Source organism: Pleurodeles waltl, chromosome 8 (assembly GCF_031143425.1).
Source record: "Pleurodeles waltl isolate 20211129_DDA chromosome 8, aPleWal1.hap1.20221129, whole genome shotgun sequence".
Classification (NCBI taxonomy): Eukaryota; Metazoa; Chordata; class Amphibia; order Caudata; family Salamandridae; genus Pleurodeles; species Pleurodeles waltl.
Window position 1 is genome coordinate 768,941,554 of NC_090447.1, and position 26,812 is coordinate 768,968,365.

Consider the following 26,812-nt stretch of genomic DNA (forward strand, 5'->3'; position numbering starts at 1 on the left):
TGAGGAGAAGAAGATAACAATGGCTCATGAGCTTAGCTTGAAAGAGATAGATCATAGAAGCCAGTCCAGTAGAGATGGTGGCAGCAATCCTACAGTGCAGCCTGAGAGAAGGGTACACATCCCAAAAGACCTTGTGAGGGATTATAAGAGGGAGGATGATATCTACTTGTGGTTCAAGGGTTATGAGTCAGCTCTCCACATGAACCTGGTCCCTGAAGCTCATTGGGGGGCAGCCCTGTGGAAGCATTTTGAGGCAGAGGGGAGGGACACACTGACAGCCTTAGGGGATGTTCAGGATCTCACCTACCCTGCCATGAAGGAGGCCTTACTTACCAGGTATGGTCTCACCCCTGAGCAGTACAAGGAGAAGTTTAGATCCTACAAGAGAAAGGAATCCCAAACATGGTTGGAATGTGTTGATTCTTTTTGCAGGTCACTGGATGGTTGGGTGAAGGGCAGTAAGGTAAACACGTATGAGGGGCTTTACAATTTAATTGCTTGGGAGCACTTGTACAGTTTATGTTTTCCAGAGCTGCGCCAGCACCTCATTGACAGCAAGCTGACTGACCCCAGGAAGCTTGCACAGGAAGCGGACCGCTGGGAGAGCACCAGGGTCCAAAAGAGGTATGGGGGAGACCACGCCAAGGGTGGGCAGGGTCCCTCTCAGAAGAAAGGGGGGGGTAAGGGCAAACAGGGGGAGTTCTCTAAAGGGCCCCAAACTGATTCCCAGGGTAAGGATTCCCAACCCCCCAGTGAAAAGAAGCCATGGTTGTCCAAAGGGAAGCCAGTGGCAGGTGGTCCCCCACGTAAGTGCTATGCATGTGACCAGGTGGGTCATGTGAGGGGGGACCCCAAATGCCCCAAAAGTACACCGGCACCCACTGGTGCACCGTCCCAGGGTTTGGCCAGTGTAGCGCTTGGGGAGGAGTTGGTTTCAGGTGGGTGGGAACCAGCAGAAATGACCCTTGTCTCACTAGGGGACAGTGAGATGGTCCAGAGAAACCTAGTGCCTGATAACACTAAGAAGTACAGGCAATGGGTGACCATCAATGGACAGAGGGTAGAGGCTCTGAGAGACACAGGAGCCAGTGTGACTACAGTGAGGAGTCACCTGGTGTCTGAAGAGCAGATTGATCCCCGGGTACTTCACCAAGTAGTTGCGGTAGACAACTCTGAGCGCCTCTGCAGAGTGGCGCAGGTTCCCTTTGAATGGGGGGGGGTCTCAGGTTCCTGGAAAGTAGCTGTGAGTCCAACCATGCCTGTTGATTGTTTGCTAGGTAACGACCTGGAGGATTCCCCTTGGAAGGAGGTGGAACACAGGTCTCACTTGGAGATGTTGGGTCTGCCTGGGTGGGTATGCGTATCCACCCGGTCTATGGCAGCCAATCAGGGTAGTCAAGAGCCCCTGGAGCCTGAAACAGTGGCCCAGGGGACCGCCAAGAAGAGGAAGGGCAGGGGGTGCGGGAAACCGGCCCCCGAGGTTCCCACGGTCCGGGAGGAGGCGGAGCCTGAGGGTGACGCCCCGGAACCTACAGGGGAACAGGTGGCTGAACTGGGGGAGGTCCCTGAGCTGTCACAGTGGCAGCAGGAAGGGGGACCCACCAGGGAAGCATTCTGCACAGCGCAGAAGGAGTGCCCTACTCTTGAGGGGCTGCGGCAGCAGGCTGCAGCCCAGGCGGCTGGCGAGGCGCCAGGTACTCACCTGATTTATTGGGAGGATGGCCTCCTGTATAGTGAGCCTAAGGTTCCTGAGCCTGGGTCAGCTCGTATGCTGGTGGTACCCCAGTGCTTCAGGGCCTTCCTACTGGGTTTGGCTCATGATGTGCCTTTGGCAGGACATCTAGGGCAGGACAAGACCTATAAGAGGCTTGTCTCCCACTTTTACTGGCCCTTGATGCACAAGCAGTCAGCTGCTTATTGTAGGTCTTGTCAGACTTGTCAGGCAAGTGGCAAGAGTGGGGGGAAATGCAAAGCTCCCCTCCAACCTTTACCTGTAGTCAGTACTCCCTTTGAAAGGGTAGGAATTGACATTGTGGGGCCTCTGGATCCCAAGACAGCCATGGGCAACAGGTTCATCCTGGTCTTGGTGGACCATGCCACGCGGTCCCCAGAAGCCATTCCTCTAAGGACGGTCACTGCCCCCGTGGTGGGACGTGCCTTGATGGGGGTTTTTACCCGCATGGGGTTCCCCAAGGAGGTGGTATCTGATAGAGGTACAAACTTCATATCCACTTATATGAAGTCTCTGTGGAAGGTGTGTGGGGTAACCTACAAGTTCGCCACCCCTTACCACCCCCAAAGTAAGGGTCTGGTTGAGAGATTCAACCGCACCTTGAAAGGCATGATTCAGGGCCTGTCAGAGCCCTTGAGGCGTAAGTGGGACGTCCTCTTGCCATGTCTTCTGTTCGCCTACAGGGAGGTGCCTCAAAAGGGACTTGGCTTTAGCCCCTTTGAGCTCATCTATGGCCACCCTGTGAGAGGACCGCTCAGTCTGGTGAAGGAGGCTTTGGAGAAAGCTCCTAGTAAACCACCCCAGGATGTATTTAGCTACATGCTGGCACTAAGAAACCAGACTGCCCGCTTCAGGAGTCTCGCTCAGGAGAACCTGGAAGCAAGCCAGGAGGATATGAAACGGTGGTACGACCAGAATGCCACTCTGGTTGAGTTTCAGCCTGGACAAAAAGTGTGGGTCATGGCACCAGTGGAGCCTAGGGCTCTCCAAGAGAAGTGGACTGGGCCTTTTGAGGTGGTGGAAAGAAAGAGCGAGGTCACCTATCTGGTAGACTTGCAGTCCCCCAGGAACCCTTTGAGGGTCCTCCATGTCAACCGCCTCAAACCACACTTTGAGCGAACTGAGCTATCCATGCTCCTAGCGACAGATAACGGGGTGGAGGAAGAGAGTGAGCCTCTTCCTGACCTCCTGTCTGCAGGAGAGAAAGATGGGTCTGTGGAGGGAGTGATCCTCTCCCCCTCCCTGACTGAGGAACAGCAGAGGGACTGTCGCAACGTGCTGGGACAGTTTGCCTCGCTGTTTTCCCTGATCCCAGGAGTCACACACCTGTGCACACATGATGTGGACACTGGGGACAGTACACCTGTTAAACATAAGGTTTACAGGGTGACTGACAGGGTCAGGGCTTGCATTAAGGAGGAAGTCTCCAAAATGTTAACCCTAGGGGTTATTGAGCACTCCAGCAGTCCTTGGGCCAGCCCAGTGGTCTTGGTCCCAAAGGCTGCTGCTCCTGGTGCCACTCCAGAACTTAGGTTCTGTGTGGACTACCGGGGTCTCAATGCGGTCAGCAAGACTGACGCACACCCCATCCCCCGAGCTGATGAGCTCATTGATCGGTTAGGAGCTGCCAAGTACCTCAGTACGTTTGATTTAACATCTGGGTACTGGCAGATTGCCTTAACTGAGGGGGCAAAGGAGAGGTCAGCATTCTCTACCCCAGATGGGCACTTCCACTTCAATGTGATGCCCTTTGGGATGAAGAACGCCCCTGCCACCTTTCAGAGGTTGGTCAACCAGGTGTTGGCAGGACTGGATGAGTTCAGTGCCGCCTACCTGGATGACATTGCTGTGTTTAGTTCCACATGGGAGGAACACCTGCAACACCTCTGGAGAGTGTTAGAGGCCCTGCAGAAGGCAGGCCTCACTATTAAGGCGAGCAAGTGCCAAATAGGGCAGGGTTCTGTGGTGTACTTAGGACACCAGGTGGGGAGTGGCCAGGTGGCACCCCTACAGCCTAAGATTGACACGATTCTGGCTTGGGAGCCCCCCAAGACCCAGACTGAAGTGAGAGCCTTTTTAGGTCTCACAGGATATTACCAGAGGTTTGTTAAGGGATATGGTACCATTGTTACCCCCTTAACTGAGTTGACTTCCAAGAAGCAACCCAAGAAAGTGATCTGGACAGAGGCTTGCCAGAACGCGTTTGATGCCCTGAAGGCTGCCATGTGCACAGCACCTGTGCTGCAGGCACCTGACTACTCCAAGGAGTTTGTTGTGCAAACAGACGCCTCAGAGCATGGTATTGGAGCAGTACTCTCACAGCTTAATGAAGAGGGCCTAGATCAACCCGTAGCCTTCATTAGCAGGAGGTTACTACCCAGGGAACGTAGGTGGAGTGCCATAGAACGCGAAGCGTTTGCTGTGGTCTGGGCACTGAAGAAGCTAAGACCCTACTTGTTTGGGACTCACTTCCGAGTTCAGACCGACCACAGGCCCCTCAGATGGTTAATGCAGATGAGGGGTGAGAATCCAAAACTGTTGAGGTGGTCCATTTCCCTACAGGGGATGGACTTTACGGTGGAACATCGTCCTGGTACAGAGCACGCCAATGCTGATGGTCTGTCCAGGTTCTTCCGCCTTAGTGATGAGAACTCCCATGAGGTTGGGTAGTTGCTCCCCACTTTTAGCTGGGGGGGACACGTGTTAGACTTTTCATCCTTGGCGTGGTCTCCCTTAACTTTTTGCCTCTGTTCCCCAGGTTGTTGATGTGTGCTGGACTCTGATTGTATTGTGTTTGTTACTCTGGGCACTTTACCACTGCTAACCAGTGCTAAAGTGCAAGTGCTCCTGTTTAAAATGTGTACGTAATTGGTTTTCCATGATTGGCATATTTGTTTTACTGTTAAGCCCCTAGTAAAGTGCACTAGAGGTGCCCAGGGCCTGTAAATCAAATGCTACTAGTGGGCCTGCAGCACTGGTTGTGCCACCCACATAAGTAGCTCTGTAATCATGTCTCAGACCTGCCACTGCAGTGTCTGTGTGTGTATTTTTACACTGTAAATTCGACTTGGCAAGTGTACCCACTTGCCAGGCCTAAACCTTCCCTTTTCTTACATGTAAGGCACCCCTAAGGTAGGCCCTAGGTAGCCCCAAGGGCAGGGTGCAGTGTATGGATAAGGTAGGACATATAGGGCCTGATTCTAACTTTGGAGGACGGTGTTAAACCGTCCCAAAAGTGGCGGATATACCACCTACCGTATTACGAGTTCCATAGGATATAATGGACTCGTAATACGGTAGGTGGTATATCCGCCACTTTTGGGACGGTTTAACACCGTCCTCCAAAGTTAGAATCAGGCCCATAGTAATGTGGTTTATATGTCCTGACAGTGAAATACTGCTAAATTCGTTTTTCACTGTTGCAAGGACTGTCTCTCTCATAGGATAATATGGGGGCTACCTTTAAATATGATTAAAGCGTAGATTCCCCTAGAGAGTAGATGGACATGTGGAGTTTGGGGTCCCTGAGCTCACAATTTAAAAATACATCTTTTAGTAAAGTTGATTTTAAGATTGTGCGTTTGAAAATGCCACTTTTAGAAAGTGAGCATTTTCTTGCTTAAACCATTCTGTGACTCTGCCTTGTTTGTGGATTCCCTGTCTGGGTCAGTTTGACAGTTGGGTTGTTTTTCACCTCACACCAGACAGTGACACAAAGGGAGCTGGGGTGTAACCTGCATTTCCTGATTAGCCATCTCTGCTAGGAGGGAGGGGTGGAGTGGTCACTCTCATCTGAAAGGACTGTGCCTGCCTCTAACAAGGGCGGCTCCAACCCCCTGGTGTGTGTCTGAGGCCTTGCCTGGGCAAGGCAGGATTTCACAAGTAGGTGTGAGTCCCCTTTGAAGAAAGGTGACTTCAAAGACTAAAATGGGTATAAGAAGGGCACCCAAATCTACAGACTTCAGAAACACTTCTGGAATCAAGAGGAACCTCTGCCTGGAGAAGAGCTGTTAGCTGAGGAGGAAGTGCTGCCCTGCCTGTGACTGTGCTTTGTGGAGCTTTCCTGCAGTGCTGCTTCTGCCAGAGTAAGAGGGCAAAGACTGGACTTTGTGTGCCTTCCATCTTGAGAAGAAATCTCCAAGGGCTTGATCTAGAGCTTGCCTCCTGTTGTTTGAAGTCTCAGGGACAGCAAAGACTTCTCTCTGCCAGCACCTGGAGTCTCTGGAGAGACTCCTACTCTGCCCTGTGGTGCCCATCCAGTTCCTGGGACCCTGAAAGGAGAAGCTGGCAGCCTAAAGACAGGAAAATCCACGCACAGAGCGCCGTGCGGGGAAAAGATCGACGCGAATCTGATCGGCGGCTGAAAAACGACGCGCCGCCAGCTCCGCGGCTGAGAAACGACGCTCGCAGGAAACGCGACCGAAGAATCGACGCACGGAGCAGGAGAAACGACGCGCAGCATCGCTGACGGAGGCTGGGAGATCGCAACCTGCGCGGCTGGATCGTCAACTTATCGTGCGGCTGGATTTTTGACTCGAGTACCGCCGTGCGGAGTTATTTTCGACGCACGCCCGCCCGTGCGGGGTTATTTTTGACGCACACCAGGTACATTTTCACTCTAGCAGCGCTAGTGTGTTTTTAAAACTAGTTAAAGACTCTTTTTGATTTTTAATTAATAACTTGACTTGTGTATGGTGGATTTTTGTCGTTTTGGTCTTGTTTTGTTTAGATAAATATTTCCTATTTTTCTAAACCTGTGTTGTGTCATTTTGTAGTGTTTTCATTGAGTTACTGTGTGTGTTGGTACAAATACTTTACGCCTAGCACTCTGAGGTTAAGCCTACTGCTCTGCCAAGCTACCAAGGGGGTAAGCAGGGGTTAGCTGAGGGTGATTCTCTTTTACCCTGACTAGAGTGAGGGTCTTTGCTTGAACAGGGGGTAACCTGACTGTCAACCGAGGACCCCATTTCTAACAGGGTATAAAAGAAGGAAATCTAATGACATGGCCTCCTTGTTCACCTGATCTGAACCCCATTGAGAACCTGTGGTCCATCATCAAATGTGAGATTTACAAGGAGGGAAAACAGTACACCTCTCTGAACAGTGTCTGGGAGGCTGTGGTTGCTGCTGCACGCAATGTTGATGGTGAACAGATCAAAACACTGACAGAATCCATGGATGGCAGGCTTTTGAGTGTCCTTGCAAAGAAAGGTGGCTATATTGGTCACTGATTTGTTTTTGTTTTGTTTTTGAATGTCAGAAATGTATATTTGTGAATGTTGAGATGTTATATTGGTTTCACTGGTAATGATAAATAATTGAAATGGGTATATATTTTTTTTTGTTAAGTTGCCTAATAATTATGCACAGTGATAGTCACCTGCACACACAGATATCCCCCTAACATAGCTAAAACTAAAAACAAACTAAAAACTACTTCCAAAAATATTCAGTTTTGATATTAATGAGTTTTTTGGGTTCATTGAGAACATGGTTGTTGTTCAATAATAAAATTAATCCTCAAAAATACAACTTGCCTAATAATTCTGCACTCCCTGTAGAAAAGCCCATGTTTCCCCCGGTTGAAAGAACTCCTTGGTTTCTCATAAAATATAAGATTAATTTCAAGGCCCTGAGCATAGTATTTAAAGCCATTTATTACTGGGCACCTACTTTCGTATGAAGCGACCCAAGAGATACACATCTTGCAATCTGCGCTTTGCTTAAGCAGATCTTCCGGAAATACCAAAATTTGTAAAAGTGACTTTGTGAGGGAACAGTTTTCCTTTCTGTGAGCCCACCAGGTGGAGCTCTCTTCCACTCCACTTGAGAACAGAATCTGAAATTCTGTCTTCCAGAAATGCATTAAAGGCTGATTGTTGAAACATGCTTTTTCTTACTAACCCTGCCTCTCTAGACTCTTAAACAAGTTTCTGTGCCAAGTAACCAGTGGTGCACATATGCTATATCAAGAAGCTAAAACATAACATATAACATCGCAAAACTAACCGTGACTGACTGTAATCAATAGATGTTACGGGCTACACACAGTGCTTAATTTCTGCTTGTTGTTTCCGGTGCTGAGCACCGGCCCTTATTTGTGAGGGACGGGGCTTATTCTTATGCCTCAAGCATTTGCTGCGAGCCAAAGACACACATGGGAAAGACGAAAGAAGAAAAAACTAAAAAGCGTCATAAAGGGAGAAAGTAGAAAGTGGCAGGATGAGCTGGCAGATTTAATTACAGCAGTCTCGTGTTTAAGAGAAGGGCTTTGAGCACCAGCACCTCTTTATTTACAAATTAAGCACTGGCTACATACATTTCTCCTGTAACCAGTGCTTCATTTGTAAAATTAGTGCCGGGGTCCCAAGTTTTACTCAGTTTTCCTCAGAAGCTGTCACTGCTAAATGTTGGGGTTGCTGAATACTAAGGCTATATAGTCTTGATTCCATCTCATGCCTCTTTTCATCTTCCACCATATGTTCCGTCCACATTTATTTAATTACTGTGGATTCTTTTTCATCCTTCCTTACTTCCTTTCTCACCATCTTAATCTTCTTCATTTCCCCCTTTTCTGCATTTCTCTCTCTTGCTCTGTGTCGAAGTCTGATTGAAAAATAAGTCCTGGTTACCTAAAATGAGTGTCAGTCTGCCCCACCTGTTACCACATGCTCAAATTAAGCACTGCCTGCGACTAAAATCAACAAGTGATAGGACAGGTTGCAGTGCAATTCCTCCTCAGTTGTTCCTGGGTGGACCATGTAGATAGAACATTATGTTCTAATTCCTTGGACCAGAAATGCGACATCTAAGCACTGTTTATCGCCTTTTGACTAAGTGTATTTTATTATAAAGCTTACATATCTCTGCTTACACACTAGCTCCGAGATGACCACCAACTGTTTATAGCACTCTACAAAAAAACTAATAAATAAATACAATATTAATATAATTAGTGGAGAAAATGTAATGAGAGATGACAATAGTGAGTTATCGTAGGATGGCACTTTTTTCCTTAAGTTTTTTCCCAGTGGATGCCTATGCCCATCATTCTCACTCTCTCTCCCTCCTCTCTCCTCTCTCCTTTCCTCTCTCCTCTCTCCTCCCTCCTCTCCCAGCGTAACATCCTTTGCCCTTAATGTTTGATAGCCTAGAAGGAACATGCATATATATGCTGGTGTTATTTCTACAGCATAATCCTAGCCAAAAGGCAGAATAATGTTGAATAGAGTCAGATATAAGCCCAAAATAAACAAGTGACAGGAGAGATAGCATTACCCATTTTCATTGTTTACTTCTTTATACTTTTCCACTGAAGGGCAGGAATGTAAATATCGATGGATCCATGAAGGAGATAATGAATAAGAATACTTTTTTGCATTCATAAGTAACATGAATAAAAATACTTTTTTTGCATTCTAAAGTAACATGTACTACATATTTTCTGTTCTCGTTTCAGTATGTGCTGGATCATAATCAGATTATGAAACTGCATTTAACGAGTAATATAAAGACAATTGCTGCTGAAAGTCATGTGAGAATATTTGTAGATTCTATGTTCTTTCAACAGATCATATGACCATACTTTGAACACAGGGCATACAAAATAAAAGGAATGAAGGCAGTATAAATCATTTAGAGCCAGTTGTGCTTACCTCTTTTGTGGTCGCAAACACTATGGTTTGCAAAATAGGAGTATTTGCGACCACAGAATATGATTTTGTAATATATGAATCCCATTTTAGAAATCAATAAACTTTTACCGACTTCTTAAGAGGGATTCCAATGCTTAATGAATTGGAATTTGGAAGTGGAATGTTGTGGGTATTCCTTCCAAATTGTGATTCAATAACATATTTATCAAGGGTTTGCAACCTTAATTCCAGTTGCAAAACATTGAAACGTTAGAGACTTCTAAGCAGGGGTGGAACCCTATTTATACAAAGGAATGGGTCCCCTTTGAGCCGCATTCCATTTGTAAACTTTTCAGGTGGGGTAGGCACTGATCCAGGAGACCACTGCTAACTCTCAATAAAACGCTTAAAAAATAATCTTAAAAAAAAGCAGCCTGTTTTCTTTAAGGAATTTGGGCTGTTTTTGTAAAATGTTATATAAAAACAGTCCTAGACCTAGTGTCTGCTGATCTTTGCAGGACAGCTTCCCTCTTACTGTGATCAGTCAGGCTGGACTGCATTTTGAAACCTACCTAATGACTATTAATTAGGATCAGGTAGGTTGGATTGAGACTTAATCCAAATCCTTTTTTTGCCCACCAAAGTATGTGTATGTGCTTCGGTTTGCAAAATAATTTACTGCTCACAAAAAGTCTTGTCACAAATTGAGACCACTTTAGCATCCAGAACCTTATTACATCTGGTCCTTAGTGTTGTGTGCACAACTGCATTTCAGGACTGTATGTTCACTCAAGTCACATTTGCATTATGTTTCAGGTTTACCTGCAATAGTGGTGGCCATCGTGTTGGCCATAAGTAGAGAAAACTATGGACTTGCGTCTTATGGAAAATATCCAAATGGATCAACTGATCAATTGTGAGTACAATCTGAACAACAGATTAATTGGTTTTAATATATTTTTTATATGTGTTTATTCTTACAGTTATCAAGGCACCGATCATGATATTATTGAATGGAAGATACAGTCAAAAAGCCTATGTAAACTGTAACTAATATTTTGTCATCAAGGGACAGATTATAGAGTATACCACAGATGCTCATTAGAGAGTGTGAATTACATAGAATATTTCACAATTATAATACAAGTGGAGGCTCATCATGGTAAAGATAGTATAGGAACACAAGAAACATAATGCAGTTATAAAATAGATACATTACTTTCCAGATGTCAGTAAAGGAGAGGAGAGGTTTGTGAAAGTGTAGTCTTGTTTGGGTAAGGGGATACACTGGGGTGTAGGTGTGTTAGATACCGGGAACGTCTCTACAAGATATCAGGGGAGGAGCAGGATATAAGGAAAGGAAATAGAGAAATAGATTTTGCACGTTTTACCCTCCAGTTGCAGATGTCCCCTTATAGAACTTCCACTATTCCATTACACAAACTGTGGAATGTATGAGTGATTTGATAAAAAAAGGGAGTGCTTCCCTTTTTGTTGTCTCAGGAGATTAAGGGGGTGATTTTGAATTTGGCGGGCTGAAAAGTCGCCCGCCAAACTCCCACCGGTGCAGCCGCCTTCCTACGGGCCCTATTACAAGTTCCCTGCTAGGTCAGCAGGTGGAAACAACGTTTCCATCGGCTGGCCCAGCGGGAAACAGCCCCCAACATTGATGCCTGCTCATAATGGAGCCGGCAGCAATGTTGCAGTGTGTAGGGTGCAACAGCACCTGACAGTGAAAAGCGTGACAGGGCTGTGCTTGGGGCCCCCTGGACTGCACATGCCAAGGTGCCCCCTTTGGTGCAACCACCATGTAAAAGCTGGCAGAGAGGGGGCTCGTAATCCCCAGGGTGAAACTGCATGCAGTGCTGCCCTGGTGGATTAGGACCACCAACACCGCCAGTCCCTCCAGTGGAGGGAAACCGGCAGTGCTGGAGGTCCGACCCAGGCTAAACCGCCACGGTCATAAGGTGGCGGTCTGGCTGCTGCCAAAGCGGTCGGACCACTGCTTTGGTGGCAGTCAGACCGCCACCGCGGCCTTGGTGATCTTTAGACCGCCAGGGTCATAATGACGGCCTAAATCTCTTCCGATAATACATCACTCCACTGCCCAGAGCTTTGCAGCATTCTCGAGCTGTCCATTTTTTAGTCAGGTTTAGGTACATCAGACTTTTATAAATGTACAACATGCTTCTTTTAGTGCATTGAGAAGAGTATGGTAAAATAGAAAAAAGTTAATTAGCATGTACCCAATTTGTGCTTAGATATATTCTTATTTTTGTGTGCACTATTAAGGTGAGGAGGGCTTCCACACTTTAATTAAAAAGAAATTATTCTGAGGCATGGCTTGGGGCATGAACATAAAAATCATTCATGGATTAACGGTGAATCAAAACATCATAGAATTCATCAATCAGCTTCTGGTGGTGCATCACATGAATGCTTTAGCACTATCAGAACCTTTTTCAAGACAGTGATTTACATTCAGGAAAGGAGTTTAAGATTATCTGGATGTACCCATGGCACATTCACAAAAACATGATAAAGGTAACAAGCTATCCCAGAAAGGCTTCCCAACTATTTCTCAGTGTCTGGTGCCCTTCTCCATGCTCTAGGAAAGATATCTTAATATCAGAACAATAAACCGTGTGTGTGAGTGTAAATGGCAACACACTCAATTGTAAAATAAAGTTCAATCCAAAAATGGATTTCAACATTTTAATTATGCACAAAAAGTATTCCTTCAAAAATAGCCCTCAGTAACACAAATCTTGAATCTGGTTCTTATCTTGCAGGTATGCAAGCGTGTTTTTTTTTCTAATAGGCTGACCTCCTTTCACCTACTGTCTCCTTCTGTCACTAGGAAATTCCTTTTTGATTGCTTATCAACTAGGTATTCATTTGGGTTTTCCACAGCAGCTACTGAACCTCTTTTTCTTATCCATGTTAATTCATTGTATGCTTTACAGCACACTTGGTGCATTATTTATAGTTTGACAGAAAGAGGATATCCATCATAAAGCGGCAGATGTGCCACTCACCCATTTGTTAGGGTCTAGGTAACTACACAAGAATAGCATGGAGGGGATAGCTTCTTTTTTTTTTTTACTGAAATCCAACATCTGCCAAATTGGAAATATGACCTTTAATCTAGTATTAGATACTAGATAGGTAATGTGTCACAATTCACCATCAATGATCTTGGAAATCTGGCTACTAAAGCTTTAAAGTGGACCCATTTTATCAGGGACCTAACTAAGAGCAATACCCTTGTAAAATTAAGATCCCCTACAGTTTCACTAAAGATGGGCTTCTCACAGATCTGCAAACACCTTGGGAGGAGTGAAAATGGTTGAGAGCTTCTGTGGACTTTCTCAAACGTTATGGGAATCCGAGAGTCTCTCTACCACTGAAAAGGTTCTGTGTTTGCCGCAGTGCTAAATTTGATTATTTTCTTTTAATGTATAAACATTTTTTTCAAATATGTACTCTACCCATTCGACTCTTTGAATGTTGTACAATTGAAAAATACAACGATACAACAAACATACAAAATCAAGCAACATATTAAACCAGGGCCCAATTACACTGGCAGGGATATCACGTTGCCTGATCACAAATGGCCCAATATTTCCACACCTGTGATTCACATTTGCAGGAACACTGGGCCCGATTCTACTGGGCAGAAATTAAACGTTTAGAAAGAGTGCACAAAAGTCTGGGTCGACAGCTGTGAGCAAAGGCACAACTCCTACCCCAATATGCCCCTCACCAAGAAGCCAGCTCAGAGCCTGCATGGTCCCCTGACAATCTCCCATACCCTACCGCACTCTGGAATAGGTATCCACATGTAGTTTTTGATATAGGAAAAGCACGTTAGCAGGTTATTCCCTATTCCAGGCCACATAATCTGTAATAGCTGGATTTAAGTGTCAGGATTAATTCCAGCCACCCAATAGCCCAACACCTAATGCCAGTCGATTCATAATCAACCTCCAATGAAAATAATGTAATCCCAAAACAGTTTGTTGCATCAATGTCATTTTGTAAACATTTTAAAAAGATGATGAAAGAAGGGGCTCTACAGTATGACACGTTAGCTCACCACACATACTTTTTCGTGATTAAGGAAGGGATTGTTCTCTAGTATAGCATGCATTATGGTAAGGAGAGCAGACCTTTGTTTTTAGCCCTGGTTCAACAATAAGAAGTAGGGGGGTCTTGTTTTTAACCACACAAATGCTTGTTATCCCCAAGAGCAAGAAGTACAGTTGTTTAAAGACAAAGGTGATGTGGTTATGTTTTCTTGCTTCTGTGATTAAAATGGCTGCGGATTTCTGAACCCCTAAAGTGCGGTAAGGAACAATTATGAAGTTTCTGTAAAATAAAGTTGGATAATCCAGGTGATACAGACCATAAATCTCTTGTTTGACGGTCAGCTTACTCTCCCCAACAAATTCAATCTAGAAGGTATGCTCCTCAAAAACTGCTTAAACATTTTTAGGGAGATCAGTGGTAAAAGCAAATCTACATACAACTGTAGGGATTTCACATAGGTTTCACCAGTAGGACTTTACATTTGGTCATCTGAAAAAATTTGAGAAAATCTATAATTCTTTACCTTCAATATGCGGATGATACCCAGATCTATTTAAATATATTACCCCCTGACGAAATCAGTCTACTCTCCACAACAGGATTATAAAATGGCTGGCTAACAACCATTTAAAACTAATTCCAGTAAAAACTGGATTTTTACTAATCTCACCACAAAATCCAAGCTCTCCATCCAATGCCGGCTTGAATCCTTTACCCTGCTAAACTGCAACCCGCCGTTGCAGAGAATGACAAATCATTGTGCTTTAACCCGGCCAAACTCTGCCATGGCCAAAAGTGCACAGCCACCAGTTACAACTGCTCTGGGGAAATCAGGCAGGTCTTTCCTGGGGAAGACTTGAAACCTGTGGTCCAGGAATTCTTTCCAGCTGGTTGATGGAATCTAACTTTTCTCTAGTCTCCATAAAGTGCATTTACCTCTCCTGAGAGAAGTACTCCACTTAGCTGCCTGCTTTGTGGTAGGTTACAAGAAATTCACCCACATCTTTCCTACTCTTCGTATCCTGCAGTCACTTCCCATGCAGACTAGAACCCAATTTAAGACTCTAGGCGTTACTCATAAAGTTCTCCACAACACCATTACCTTCTACCTGGTTGGAAGGAGGTCAGCAAGTATCAAGAAACACTAGTCCTTCCTGCTGGAAAATCCAACTTCAGGCAAGAACGCTGCATGCAACAGGCATTCTCCTGCAGTGCATCAAGGTTCTGGAATTCTTCCCACTAGCCCATCACACAAACTCTTGGCTGTTCACTTTCATAAGGGAACTCAAAACCCTCTTATTTGAGAGACACTTTCATTAAAGCGGAGATTGGTGCTTACATCTCCTCTGCTTGTTTAATCTGTCTAACTTGTTACAAAATTGTTGTTCTCCCTGCCCATTTGGTATTTTGCATCTTTTTCATTAGGATAGTCTGCAAATTTTCTTACTTTGTTTTCTAGACGCCAGACGGTTGTCTGTTAACCAGAAGGTACCTCTTGCTCAGTTGTAAAGCACTCTAATGCCTTTGGACAAAGCCCTTGCAAATACATAAACAAAATAAAAATAATGAAACGTAAAGATATTTTACATAATGTAACAGTTGATTATATTTTCCCACTTGAGAAACTCACTGGCTTTCCAGGGCTCAGCATCAGCTCAGCAGAACTTCATAGGTGCTATACCTTAAGAGTTGTGAAGTATGCAGATTCCCCATAGGCTTTTCTTTTACCTCATTCACCATTTCCTTCTGTAAAGCTCTTTAAATCGCTCCATACCTAAATCCTGCAAGATTTCAGTTTGCTTAACTGCAGTGACTCTTGAATATGGCAGCAAATCTAGAGAACCTGTTCCCTTGTTCATGGTAAGATACACGTGCCACTTGTATAACCATAAGTCCGTTTGTGTAGTTGAGTGCAGCATATACAATTTTTCAAATGCAGGGCTGCATTTTCTTAAAGGCCAATTTAAACTGTTTTGTCCCGTTGTTCTTTTTGCTTTTGAAACAGCTTGCTTTTCACAGTGTGTATCATGCTTGTCAGGTGACGAGTCAGAGCGTTTTCCCTACTTTCAGTCAAACTCTGGAATAAGCTTCCTAGAGAGTTTCAGGAAACCCTAGAAGACATTTCTGTCATCTGTTTAACAGGGTTACAGTTTGCCAGTTTGTTAGCCACACTCTTTTCAGGGCAACAAGAAGCTGTCTGTACGCATGCAAATGTTTACTGAACAAAATCAGGCAGCGAATCAATCTTCCTGTAGAACTGAGAACAAGAAGGCAGGTATGCAACACAATTAATTCATTGTTATCAGTAGCGCCAACATTAGAATACCTCCACCGGTCACCGTAATACTACTTGCCTTCATCCCAACGTTCTAATGGCTGTGCTTGCCAGGGCAGCACACACACACTGATCCTGGGAAGGAAGAGAAAAGGAACAAGCGCTGGCAAAGCCAATAGGTTTCGCCTATGTAACTTCGTTTTGCTTTGTAACTTTTTTATTGTATTTTGTCTATGCTTCTATCTAACCAGATCATTTAAATTTGTAAAATTTAATTATAATGACAAATCCTTTTGACGAAAATTTGTGTGCGAAATAAAACTAAACAGCAAGTTATAAACATAAAGTCAGGTCTTTAAAATTAGCGTATTGCTTGTTGCACAAGTCAATTTGTAATCTCTGCTGAAACCCTGGGGAGAGGATGTGGCAAAACCGCCAGAGCCACAGACTTTGGAACTGTGGATACCAGGTCCGTGTCTCGGCGTCGACACAACATCCTGTGGTCCTGGGCAAATCCCTGAGGGGGTCATTCCGACCCTGGCGGTCCATGGACCGCCAGGGCCGGGGACCGCGGAAGCACCGCCAACAGGCTGGCGGTGCTTCCTGGGCTATTCTGAAAAGGGGAACCGGCGGTTTCCCGCCGGTTTTCCCCTGGCCCAGGGAATCCTCCATGGCGGCTCTGCTTGCAGCGCCGCCATGGGGATTCCGACCCCCTTCCCGCCACCCTGTTTCTGGCGGTTTTCACCGCCAGAACCAGGATGGCAGGAACGGGTGTCGTGGGGCCCCTGGGGGCCCCTGCACTGCCCATGCCATCGGCATGGGCAGTGCAGGGGCCCCCTAACAGGGCCCCACAAAGATTTTCACTGTCTGCTTAGCAGACAGTGAAAATCGCGATGGGTGCCACTGCACCCGTCTCACCCCCTGCAACTCCGCCGGCTCCATTCGGAGCCGGCTTCCTCGTTGCAGGGGCTTTCCCGCTGGGCCAGCGGGCGGCCTTTTGGCGGTCGCCCGCCAGCCCAGCGGGAAAGTTGGAATGGCCGCCGCGGTCTTTTGACCGCGGGGCGGTCATTCGGCGGGGACCGCATGGCGGGCGGCGACCGCCGCCCGCCGCGGTCAGAATGACCGCCTGAATCTCCCTGTGCCTTTGAAAATGAATGTGCCCTTGTGAAATGTAGGTGGCGCTCGTGTAAAGCGCTACAAAATGTTTGGGTCGAGTTTGTTTTATGTAATATAAACAATAAAATAAACTCAGTAAAACAGCACAATTCCATTCATGTGACTGGTCAAACTTATTTGTGGAGTTGAGGTCACCGGACAGTAAATTATTTTACACTTCTGCGGTGAACAAGCATAGGGCCAGGGTTGCCATGAGTCTCTGCATAGGTGGTAGAGCCATGCTGCTTTTGACATACTTTTGGTTATAAACACAATGTATTCATCCAGAAGCTGTATTCAACACAGACTTCAATAGAAGAGGTAAAACTTACACTGGATATGGCTCATGATTTTTAGCAAGCTGTTTTATTTTTGTCATGGTAACACACAGTCCGAGACAATAAAATGATTATGCTGTCGAGCTGAAACCATCTGTTTCGGGCGCTGGGAGTAGGGGGGGCTGAGCTGGGAGGGGAAGTGGGCTTTCACTTTAAGATTGCCAATCTGCAGCCGGGCATCTTTGAAGATCAAACGTGAATGCATCTCTGATGTAAACCACTAAGACAAATCAACCTGCGTAATCGGTATCCCTCGGTCGTTATGAAAGAATGAACGAATTAATGTGTTACAGTGCTTATGCCAACTAGGGAAAAATTAAAGAGAAATGGCAATACTTCTAAAGACAGTATTCACAACATAATGTGCTAGTTACATCAGTACATTTTAGGGAAGTTCTTAAGGCCATATTTTGTGTCTCAATAACGCCAGACACTACAAAAGGTGTTAGCGCGTCAGACCTTAATAAGTGAACATACAAGGGGGCGCAAATAGGTCGATGAACCTTTTGACTCGCAATTAAGATGTTCCCACCATAACTCAGGTACATGCAAATCAATGATCAGTAACCAATACACAATATCAACAATCAACAATAATCAATAACATCAATAATCAATAGTCAGTAATTGTCACGCACCATGACCTTTCAGTCATGAGTAACCACACCTTTAGTAAAAGTTCGAATATTTATTTCCCTATATTAACAATGCTAAAGTCATGTAGATTAATCTCAAAATCAAATGAAACACATACAAGAACAGTACTGGCTGTCCAAAGAGGCAGACGAAATGTAATCTAATCAAAGCTTGAACTACGACACACTCTAAGGTTATGGTACAAATTAATATCAAAGTCAACTGCATCAATGTAATTACATACATTCGATTTCAGTAAAGAAAGTTCATCAAGCATTAATCCCTATTAGCAGAATTTCATTATTGAAGATCCTTAACTAACACCAGATTAGCATCCGCATGTTGGGCTTCAAGCAAAACAATTTAGTAACACAAATTGGAAATACATCTAACTATGGCTCTATCAAAACAGCGCAGTTGGCACCTAGAGAGAAAAAGCAAATATGCATGATAATCAACATTTTAGTTTATTATACCTATCCTCAATGTGGATCACCAAGCTGAGTCAGTCTTCGTCTTCAAAGCATGAGTCGATCAGTAAGGCCTCAGAGTTCAGCATCAAAGTTCAGAAAACGCAAAGACTTTAAGCAAGAAAGTTAAGCACGTCTTTCATCAAGACACATAAGAAAATATTGACCTAAACTATTCCCTAAATCCCTATCGGTCCAGGGATCGCAAGTTCACACTTTGTCCAATAAAACTAAAACTCCATATCTATGAATTCTATTATTACTCCAATCACATGTCGTTGATTAGTCGTCCTGCAATGTTTTAATCATCCGGTTAGCCAGTTAATATTGTTGCAGCTTCTACTCCAGTCAGTGTCTCCATTGTTCTCCTCCTGAGAAAGTCAGTCTCACACACATTACACACAAAATGTTACATTAGCAAGAACAGCATCTTCTAGCACTCGGTTCTAATGAGAAAGATTTCAGTTATGAGCACATTTACACAATGCAATGGAAAATCACAGTTTAATTCTCTAGGACAGCCATTTATTAAATGTTAAGAAATACAGCTTTGACATGAGGCCTGGCAACTAGTTTAAGACCTTTGCCAAGTTAGGCCTACAATTTGAGCTAATACATAATGCATAACCTTTAATATGACATACTACTACATTAGTCAAACATATGCTCAACATTTCACAGTATTAGATTATTAGTAAGTAAACTTCATTAACATTGGTGGCCAGTAATCACATTTTTAAATGTGTGCATTATTATTCTACGTTATTATATTTTCCTACACAAATCCATCACTCAGAATACATGAATACTCATTTAAAAAGTCTTATTAAAACACCTTTGCTAGCAACTGAAATTCTTACATTGCTGCATTTAATCGGACTGGGGCTGGAAAGTTGCAGGGCATGTTAATACAAACAACAAATTATTTGGAGATCTTTAAATAAGGATGGAAACATACATGCATAACTAAATCTCCTGATGCTTGCATTTCAAAATAATACAATGTCGAAAATAAATAAAACAGTTAGCAATGATGTTGTAACTCAGTTTAGCTCTGTGTCCTTAACTATCTTTCTAGACTCAAGTATTATCCCACAGTCATGACGCTCCTGGTTGGTGGTAGAAAGATCAGGTCATGCCACCATCCTGGGGGAGACCTCCCTAACGACACGTGTTCAATTTACAGCAAGCATAGCATTTAACGTTACCAGCATGTGAAGTCACACTTGCTTGAAAAACTTAGTAATGCAACTGGCTCCTCATGTAAAATGCTCCAATACTTTCAGGTCAATTTCACGCTATATTGAAGTGCAAAATTTAAAAATGTAAATAGAGTTTAAACACATGCACTCGTATGGAGTACGGGGAAAAAGGTAAAGATTATGGCATACCAGCTGGAGGGGGTCATCTTTGAAGCTGGAAAACCGGGTGCTTGAGCTCCCAAAAAATGTGAATTTTTTAAAACATTTGAAAAAGAAAAGTTGGTGTGCAGTCCCCAATCAAGCATGCATGGCATCACACATGGCAATTCCCTGGACCAGCTCTAAATATTGGCAAAATTAACTGAAAAAAGGATCTATAATTTTGTTTCGCTATTAAAACCCATCATTGGAAATTCTCCACCTCCAGGGCCAGCGCCTGCCCCGGCCACAGGATGCTGGCCTCCCGAAACCAGCCGTCCCAGATAAGGTTCTCCATGGTAGGAATGGGGTGGGCAAGAGCCAGAGCTGGGAAGGATGGAAAAGCGAGACACTTCTCACACAAGCAGCTGATGGAGCTAAGGGTTCAACCCATCACTGGAAAGTGAACGCAGGCTTTGCTCTGGAAACCTTTTGAAGGGTGTGGCCGCTGAAGCAGCACGTTTGGATGTAGTAATGGATGTTTCTTCTTTATAAATGAATCCCAAAAACAAAAACAAAACATGAGAGGCCTGTGCATGAAGGCAGCAACAACAGATGGGGGAGAGGTGTAACACAAGCGAGGTGCAGGGAAAGCAGGAATGAGCGAGGGACGGGGAAGACTGAAAACATGTATCGTTGAAGAGTGGTAAATTGGTTAAAAAAAAATAGCAAACAGTGGGAGGGGTTCTTGAAAGACATACAAGTGAGTATGGGAAACAACAGCGGGAGGTCAAAGGGATCAGTGGAAAGACAGAACACATCCACTCATATGGAGCGTGGACATTAAATGTAGAAAATAGTACCTCCAAAGTGAATGGCTAGTGGAAGGACACTGTCCACCAGTCACTGGTTGCCAACCGAAATGGTACTTGGTCCAAGCTCCAGGAAAACAGCCGAAACCGAGGAACTAAGATTGGAAGTGCAGCCAGCTGACATCAGAAGCTGCTGCTGACCAATGAGAAGCAAGAAAACGAGAGTGACTGAGGAAGCCTTCCAGTGGTAATGGGAAGGCTGTGGGTTGGCTGTAGATTTCACCACAGCGCAAGCGATGTGCAGGTTCAGCCTAAAAAGGTCCTCAAGAGACATAAGACACAATAGTACAAACTTACTGTACATTACATCTCATGAGGATATTAAACTTTCTTATTCAAGATATTCAAAGGTTTGTTCGGGCTGTTCATTTTGACAAGTGTGTAACCCCGAAATAGGAAGAGGTAAGAAAACAGTTTGCCATTTATCAATATTTTGCCTGGATAATCCCATTCAAAACATTCTAAAAATTAAGAGCTTGCTCATTAAAATTAGTTACTGAAAGTGCAACCACTGCTTTACCTGTAATTTCTTAGCTCACTTGACAAGACAAAGAGCTGGATAAACAAAGAATTTTTCAGGTCAGGTGCAACTGGAAAAAAAGCATTTTCTGATGTACCAAAACCTGTTTTGTGATTCAGTAGCTTATTACCGAATTGCAAAATAGGTTAGCGATTCAGTATTAGGAAGGGGTGTGTAAAGGGGTCTCTTCCTAATAGCGACACATAGTGGTATGTATTAATGTTTTGGGACCGAAATGTGGTGGCAAATCATTCGCTTTTACTTTCAAATTCAATTTGGTGGTAATACATTCACAACAAAACCCCTTCCCCTTTGTGAATGCATAGAAAAAACATTTTTAAGACATATACATACGTGTATATATGCATCATTATTTTCAAACTGTACAATTTCTAAAGTAGACCATCAAACACCTGTCCACTCAAAAGACCCTCAAAACACAAAACATATAAGTCAACATATTAAGGCTAAGGACAATCCAATACACATAACACAAACATATAAACAGATACTGAGACACTCCAAAGACAGACCAATTAATCAACAAACATTTACAATCAACAAATATATGTCAAACAATCTCAAATTTGAATATTAAATACTTAGCAAATTAAGACATCACGCCCATATACCCAAACATTGTTTTAAAACATTCTCCACAATGATGAGGCTTACATAAATATTAGCTAAATTCAGTAGTTTTTTATAAATCAAAGTTCTCATCATAGGATGCTTCTTCATCAATTGATAAATCCTCCTTATTGCAAATTGATAAATCGTCTTTACAGTGTCTTAGTGAAACATCAAAACTGCCATCAGAACTGCAGGCACGCGTTTCGGTGGACTTGTATTTTCAAATATATTCATAATATTGCCAACCACCTTCATCAGGGCACTACATCACATACTGCGCACTGCGTCATCTTTATAAATCTGATGGTAAAAGAAATCACATAGAAAGAAAAACTGCCGCTATGCTAGGAGATTTGGAAGCCGAAGCACCGAAAACTTTGGGAATTCATCATGGAATGCGCTCTGATAAACCATACGGACGAGCAGAACTGCAATCTCTGTCGAGCATGATTTCGGTACTACAATGGTCTACTTTAGAAATTGTACAGTTTGAAAATAATGATGTATATATACACGTATATATATGTGTTTGGATGAATAATTTTTTTTTTTTTGAATATCAGTAAAGTTTATTTTTGAAAACTAGTTTCATCAAGGAATTAGTAGGAGAGTGATGTACTGTTTACTTTGTTTTATGTTTCTCTGAATCTCTCTCCGTATTTGCAAAGGGACCCTGTCCTTTTCTTCTTAAGTAAAAACATTTTTAAGGACAGACAGTGGTCCCACAGACCACTGCCTACACTTAAAAAAATAAACTGAAACGTTTCATTTTTCCTTTAGAAAAGTATCCTGTTTTTCTTTAAGGAAAAGAGTCTGCATTTTAAAAAAATGTTGCTTTATTTAAAAGCAAACACAGACCTGGTGATCTGCTGTCTGTTGTATTTCTACTACAGGCATCAAGTTGTGGATGAAATGATTACTTATTGGGACACAGATGACTGCAGTTGGTGTTCCTTCTCCAGCCAGCTCCAACTGTCCCAACTTCAGAACCCAAATCAGTCATAAAACATATGAACATTAGAACAAAGTTCTCTTAACATTCTAAGCTTAAACATCACTACTCGTTTGATATAAAAACCCTATATAACAGGTAATATGCAAAGACAACACTGTGCCCTCCAGGGTACCCCTGTAGCAGTTCTCAATGGGTCGCAAATTGGGACCTACCTCATAAATAAAAATGAGGTAGATCCGTTGTGACCCCATTAGGAATCGCTACATTTGTCAAGGACACATTAGTACATAGGTTTTACGATTTCACAAAGATTTGCTATTAGGAACCATCAAAATGGAACCTGTGTACATGTGGCCCAAAGAGCTGTAACTGCAAAGATGTTTTCCTAAGTCTTCATATAACCTTTCAAGAAGCCTGTTTTCGAAGAAGTGTTTCCTTTCAAATCTACCTGTGACTGAACCATCAAGGTTCAAGCTTACTCCTAAGCCTTTGAATAATTGACTCAACCACAATTTAGCAACTCTTGGAACAACACAGACAGAAACATTAATCAATGACAGGAAGTTACTCTATGAGGAATAATGAGAGAAATTAGAAACCTTTAGAAATTCAAAGAAATGCCTATTAATGTTATTTAGTCCTTATACTCAAAGTGCTATTAGAAGGAGGGCTAGTGAAGGCTCATTAGAGTCCATAATTTGGGCAGAGTGTAACAATTAAATTCCAGTCAAGAATTCCCCATGGATACAAATCCTAGACAGAACGTAAACACAATTCCAATTAACAGCAGATTAGATATCTATTGGCCATGCTCGAAAGATTGGTTAGCTAGACTTTTTCAAAAAAATGAAATAAGCAAACAAACCAAACTAAAATCCTTTGAGGACAACATAGAAAGAATGCTAAAGTACAAACAAATAATTTTCATTGTATCTTCCTATGAAAAGTTAGATTCACCTCAAGACAAGTATTCAAACTTGTCTTGCAAATCTGTTTCCTTCTGCTCCTGGTTGCTGAATTGAGGGCCACAGGGATCTCCGATGTAAGATTCCTCAACAGAACCAAAAATAATTGTTATCCCAGGGGTCTCAAGCCTTTTCTGTAATAAGAACTAGTTATATTCAGAGAATATCATCACAAGCTATTATTACAAGTTTTGTAATAGTGACCACATCAGACAAGATTACCTTGGGTTCCATCCTATACCCAATTTTGAGCAATGATCCCCACATTTCTTTAGGCGTGGATGCCATAAGTAATATAAAAAAGGCTTTGTCAATTTGGAATTATTCTGCATGGGCAATACATACCAGCTATAGCTCCAACGCCAGTGCCACCACATTAATAATAAGAGTAATAACTTAACCAAGCATAGCACACATTTTCACTCATAAATAATCTTTAGGTACATTTTGGATATTCAACCATCTTTCTCTAAACCTCAGAGTTATGAAAATGCACATATTTTATCTCGAAAATTTCAATTTTTGGTATACACATATTAATTCAGCCAAGAAATGTTTTGTATTTTAGTAGGCTGGGCAGCACACAGGAGAGCTAATTCTAGGTAGCCGGTAAGCTACTAATAACTCATGGACTACTCATTGGAGAAGCCTGAGTTAACCCATCTACTTTGCACCTGTCCCACTTACTTAAAGAATGATAAACCCATCTGTACCATATATATTGTCAAATGAATACAAACACACAGGCTATGTTGGCATGCTTCCAAGGTGGTAGACAATCTACTCATCTGTCATTTATCAAAAATTATCGACTTAACCATTCAGCTACTAGGAACGTGTGTGTGTAAACCAGTAGAGAAGGGGATGCAAGGAAGCAGATACAAAGGAAAGGGGGATATTCCTCTAAGCCCTCCTGAACAGTGCCTACCATACAAACAAAAGTTGGAACATTAATTTACAAACCAGATTTTCAGCAATTAATTTAAGTGATAGAACCATGTTTTAAAGCTTTGATTCTTTTTCTTTTATTGTGATTTTTAAGCACTATTATGTGATCTTAACTGCTATTCATTAAAGTTCTGATTTCATTTGATGAAAAAAAATAGATTTATAGGAATATTAAGTAGTAAGCATAAGCAAACACATGGGGATAGTCCCCCAGTAATCACCTGAAAGCCCATTCTATCCAAACAAGTAAAGAGCTACTTGGCTTTGGTCCTGATAACAAGTTTAGCGGTCGGACCGCCATACTACGGCGTTCACAATGACTCAGTGGAGTCAGCGGTCTCTTATCTGCCATATTTTGATGTTACCTGTGGCCAGCTGCAGTATTTCTGATGGTGTAGGACATATTTTACCATATGTGTCGATGCAGGTGTGTACATTTTGACTTCCAGTCAATGGGAGAAAAGTGTGAAATGTACTTTCCTGGATTTTGGTCCCCACAGGGTTGTTTTCTTGAGGGTCAAGTTGCTGCTGTGAAGGGGGCCCTATATGAAGGGGTCCACATCGGAGACTGAAGGGAAAAGAAGGGCATGCGTGAGCTTGCACCCCATTTCCTTCGATTCCGCCATCTCACAGGTGGTCTCCCTGCCACAGTGAGCTCAACAGAAGGGCACTTTGTAATCTGCATGTCAAAAACCTTGTCTGGACTGCCGACTGCTGCTTTTCCCCATGCCGCCATTGAGGTGGTCGGCAAATGACTGGCGGAAGCGTTAGGACTCTGCAAGTCTCTCGTTCAGCAACCCACCAACATCGTAATTCAGTGGGCAGGCCGCCAACTAGGTGTCCAGGAATTCAGACACGGTTTCGACGGCGGTACCATTTCCACCAAACTCATAATCGGGCCCATAGACCCTTTCTGGAACATTATTACCTAACTCGTGGCCTGGGTAAACCTTAACAGTCAGTCCTTTCAGTCATTTTCAATAGACAACAAGTCGGGTTTTCCTGGTCCTGATAGTTTCCTCCTAAGGTTATTACATCAGTATAATCTGCTGGTATTCTCCCACAACAGAATAAAGAAGGAAGGGCTACACTCTATGCATAGACAGACTCATTTAATTCTACATTACCCTTTGCTAAACATGTTAGCTAGTGTGGCATCTTATCCCTAGCATTTGAAAATTGATTGACTGATACCAAACAGCTACAAGCATTTCATTGTTTTTAGCTATCGGCTCTACAAAGCAAAATATTTTGTCCAGATCATCAACAAAGGAGCACTGGAATCATAATATCATAAAAAGTAGTGAATACCTGAAATGCTTAATGCAAGATGACATTAAGAAATCTATGAGTAGGTTTTGAGAAATTATATTGTAAGTTATATTGGGTGAGAACCTGTTTGATTTGTCGATAATGTAAAGCCATAAACCACTGATTTGTCTGGAGTACATAAACTTGTGTGAAATGTGCCTTGATTCATGTACACATCTACAAACTAGTGAATGGTTGTAGAAAGGACAGAATTAAAAGAAAATCTTTAGCAATGGAATTGTTTTGGAAATTGCTGAAATTTGTGGAATTCCCATCAAAAATGGGCAACATCTTAGTTATTTTTTTTTTTTATTTTTTTTTTTTAACTGTGGACTGTTCAATGTGGTTAAGTAACGATCTGGTGGTCCTGGAGATAGCAAGACATCAAGGGAATTAATTTGGGGTGGTGAGGATCTGTGAGATGCTAATAAAAACTGTATATATTGAAGCCAGGATGATCAAATTTATTATATACATTTTTTTTAAATCAGGGCACATTAAACCAGTTGTTCTAACTTTTAAATGCATGATGGTAGTTACTTGCCAAAGATCATCTTTTTTATATAATTGACTCTCACCCATTATGAAATTTGCAGCGTTTTATTTTAATCCAGAAGCTCTTGGTTTTAGCCCATTTGCATACGTATTTTAGCTGGTACAGGTGAATCATTTTCCTAAGGAAGATAATCCCTAGAGAACTAGAGAGCTAAGCCTTTCAGTTATTCAGGGATTTGTAAGATTGGACCCACTGGAGTATGCCAAGACATCATCTAAGTATAAGCAATAATTTTGTGACCTGAAAAGGTGTGGACATTTGTGAAGGTCTCCATAAGGTGAGCTACTGCTTCTGGGTTTCCTGTTAAGTTGAGTAGAAGGTCTGCATATAATTTTACCTTTTTGAAAGAGAAGGCCCAATAATGTTTCAGCCACGCC

At 43.0% G+C, this 26,812-nt stretch overlaps 1 protein-coding gene across 1 annotated transcript in view; it reads left to right on the forward strand.

Moving 5' to 3' along the window:
- The window catches only part of ADGRG2 (adhesion G protein-coupled receptor G2), a 904,627-nt gene that overhangs the window by 819,880 nt on the left and 57,935 nt on the right, over positions 1-26,812 (forward strand). Inside the window, exon 29 of the mRNA XM_069205012.1 lies at positions 10,183-10,282. Within this exon, the coding sequence (XP_069061113.1) occupies positions 10,183-10,282 (100 nt within the window). The remainder of the gene's footprint in view (positions 1-10,182; positions 10,283-26,812) is intronic.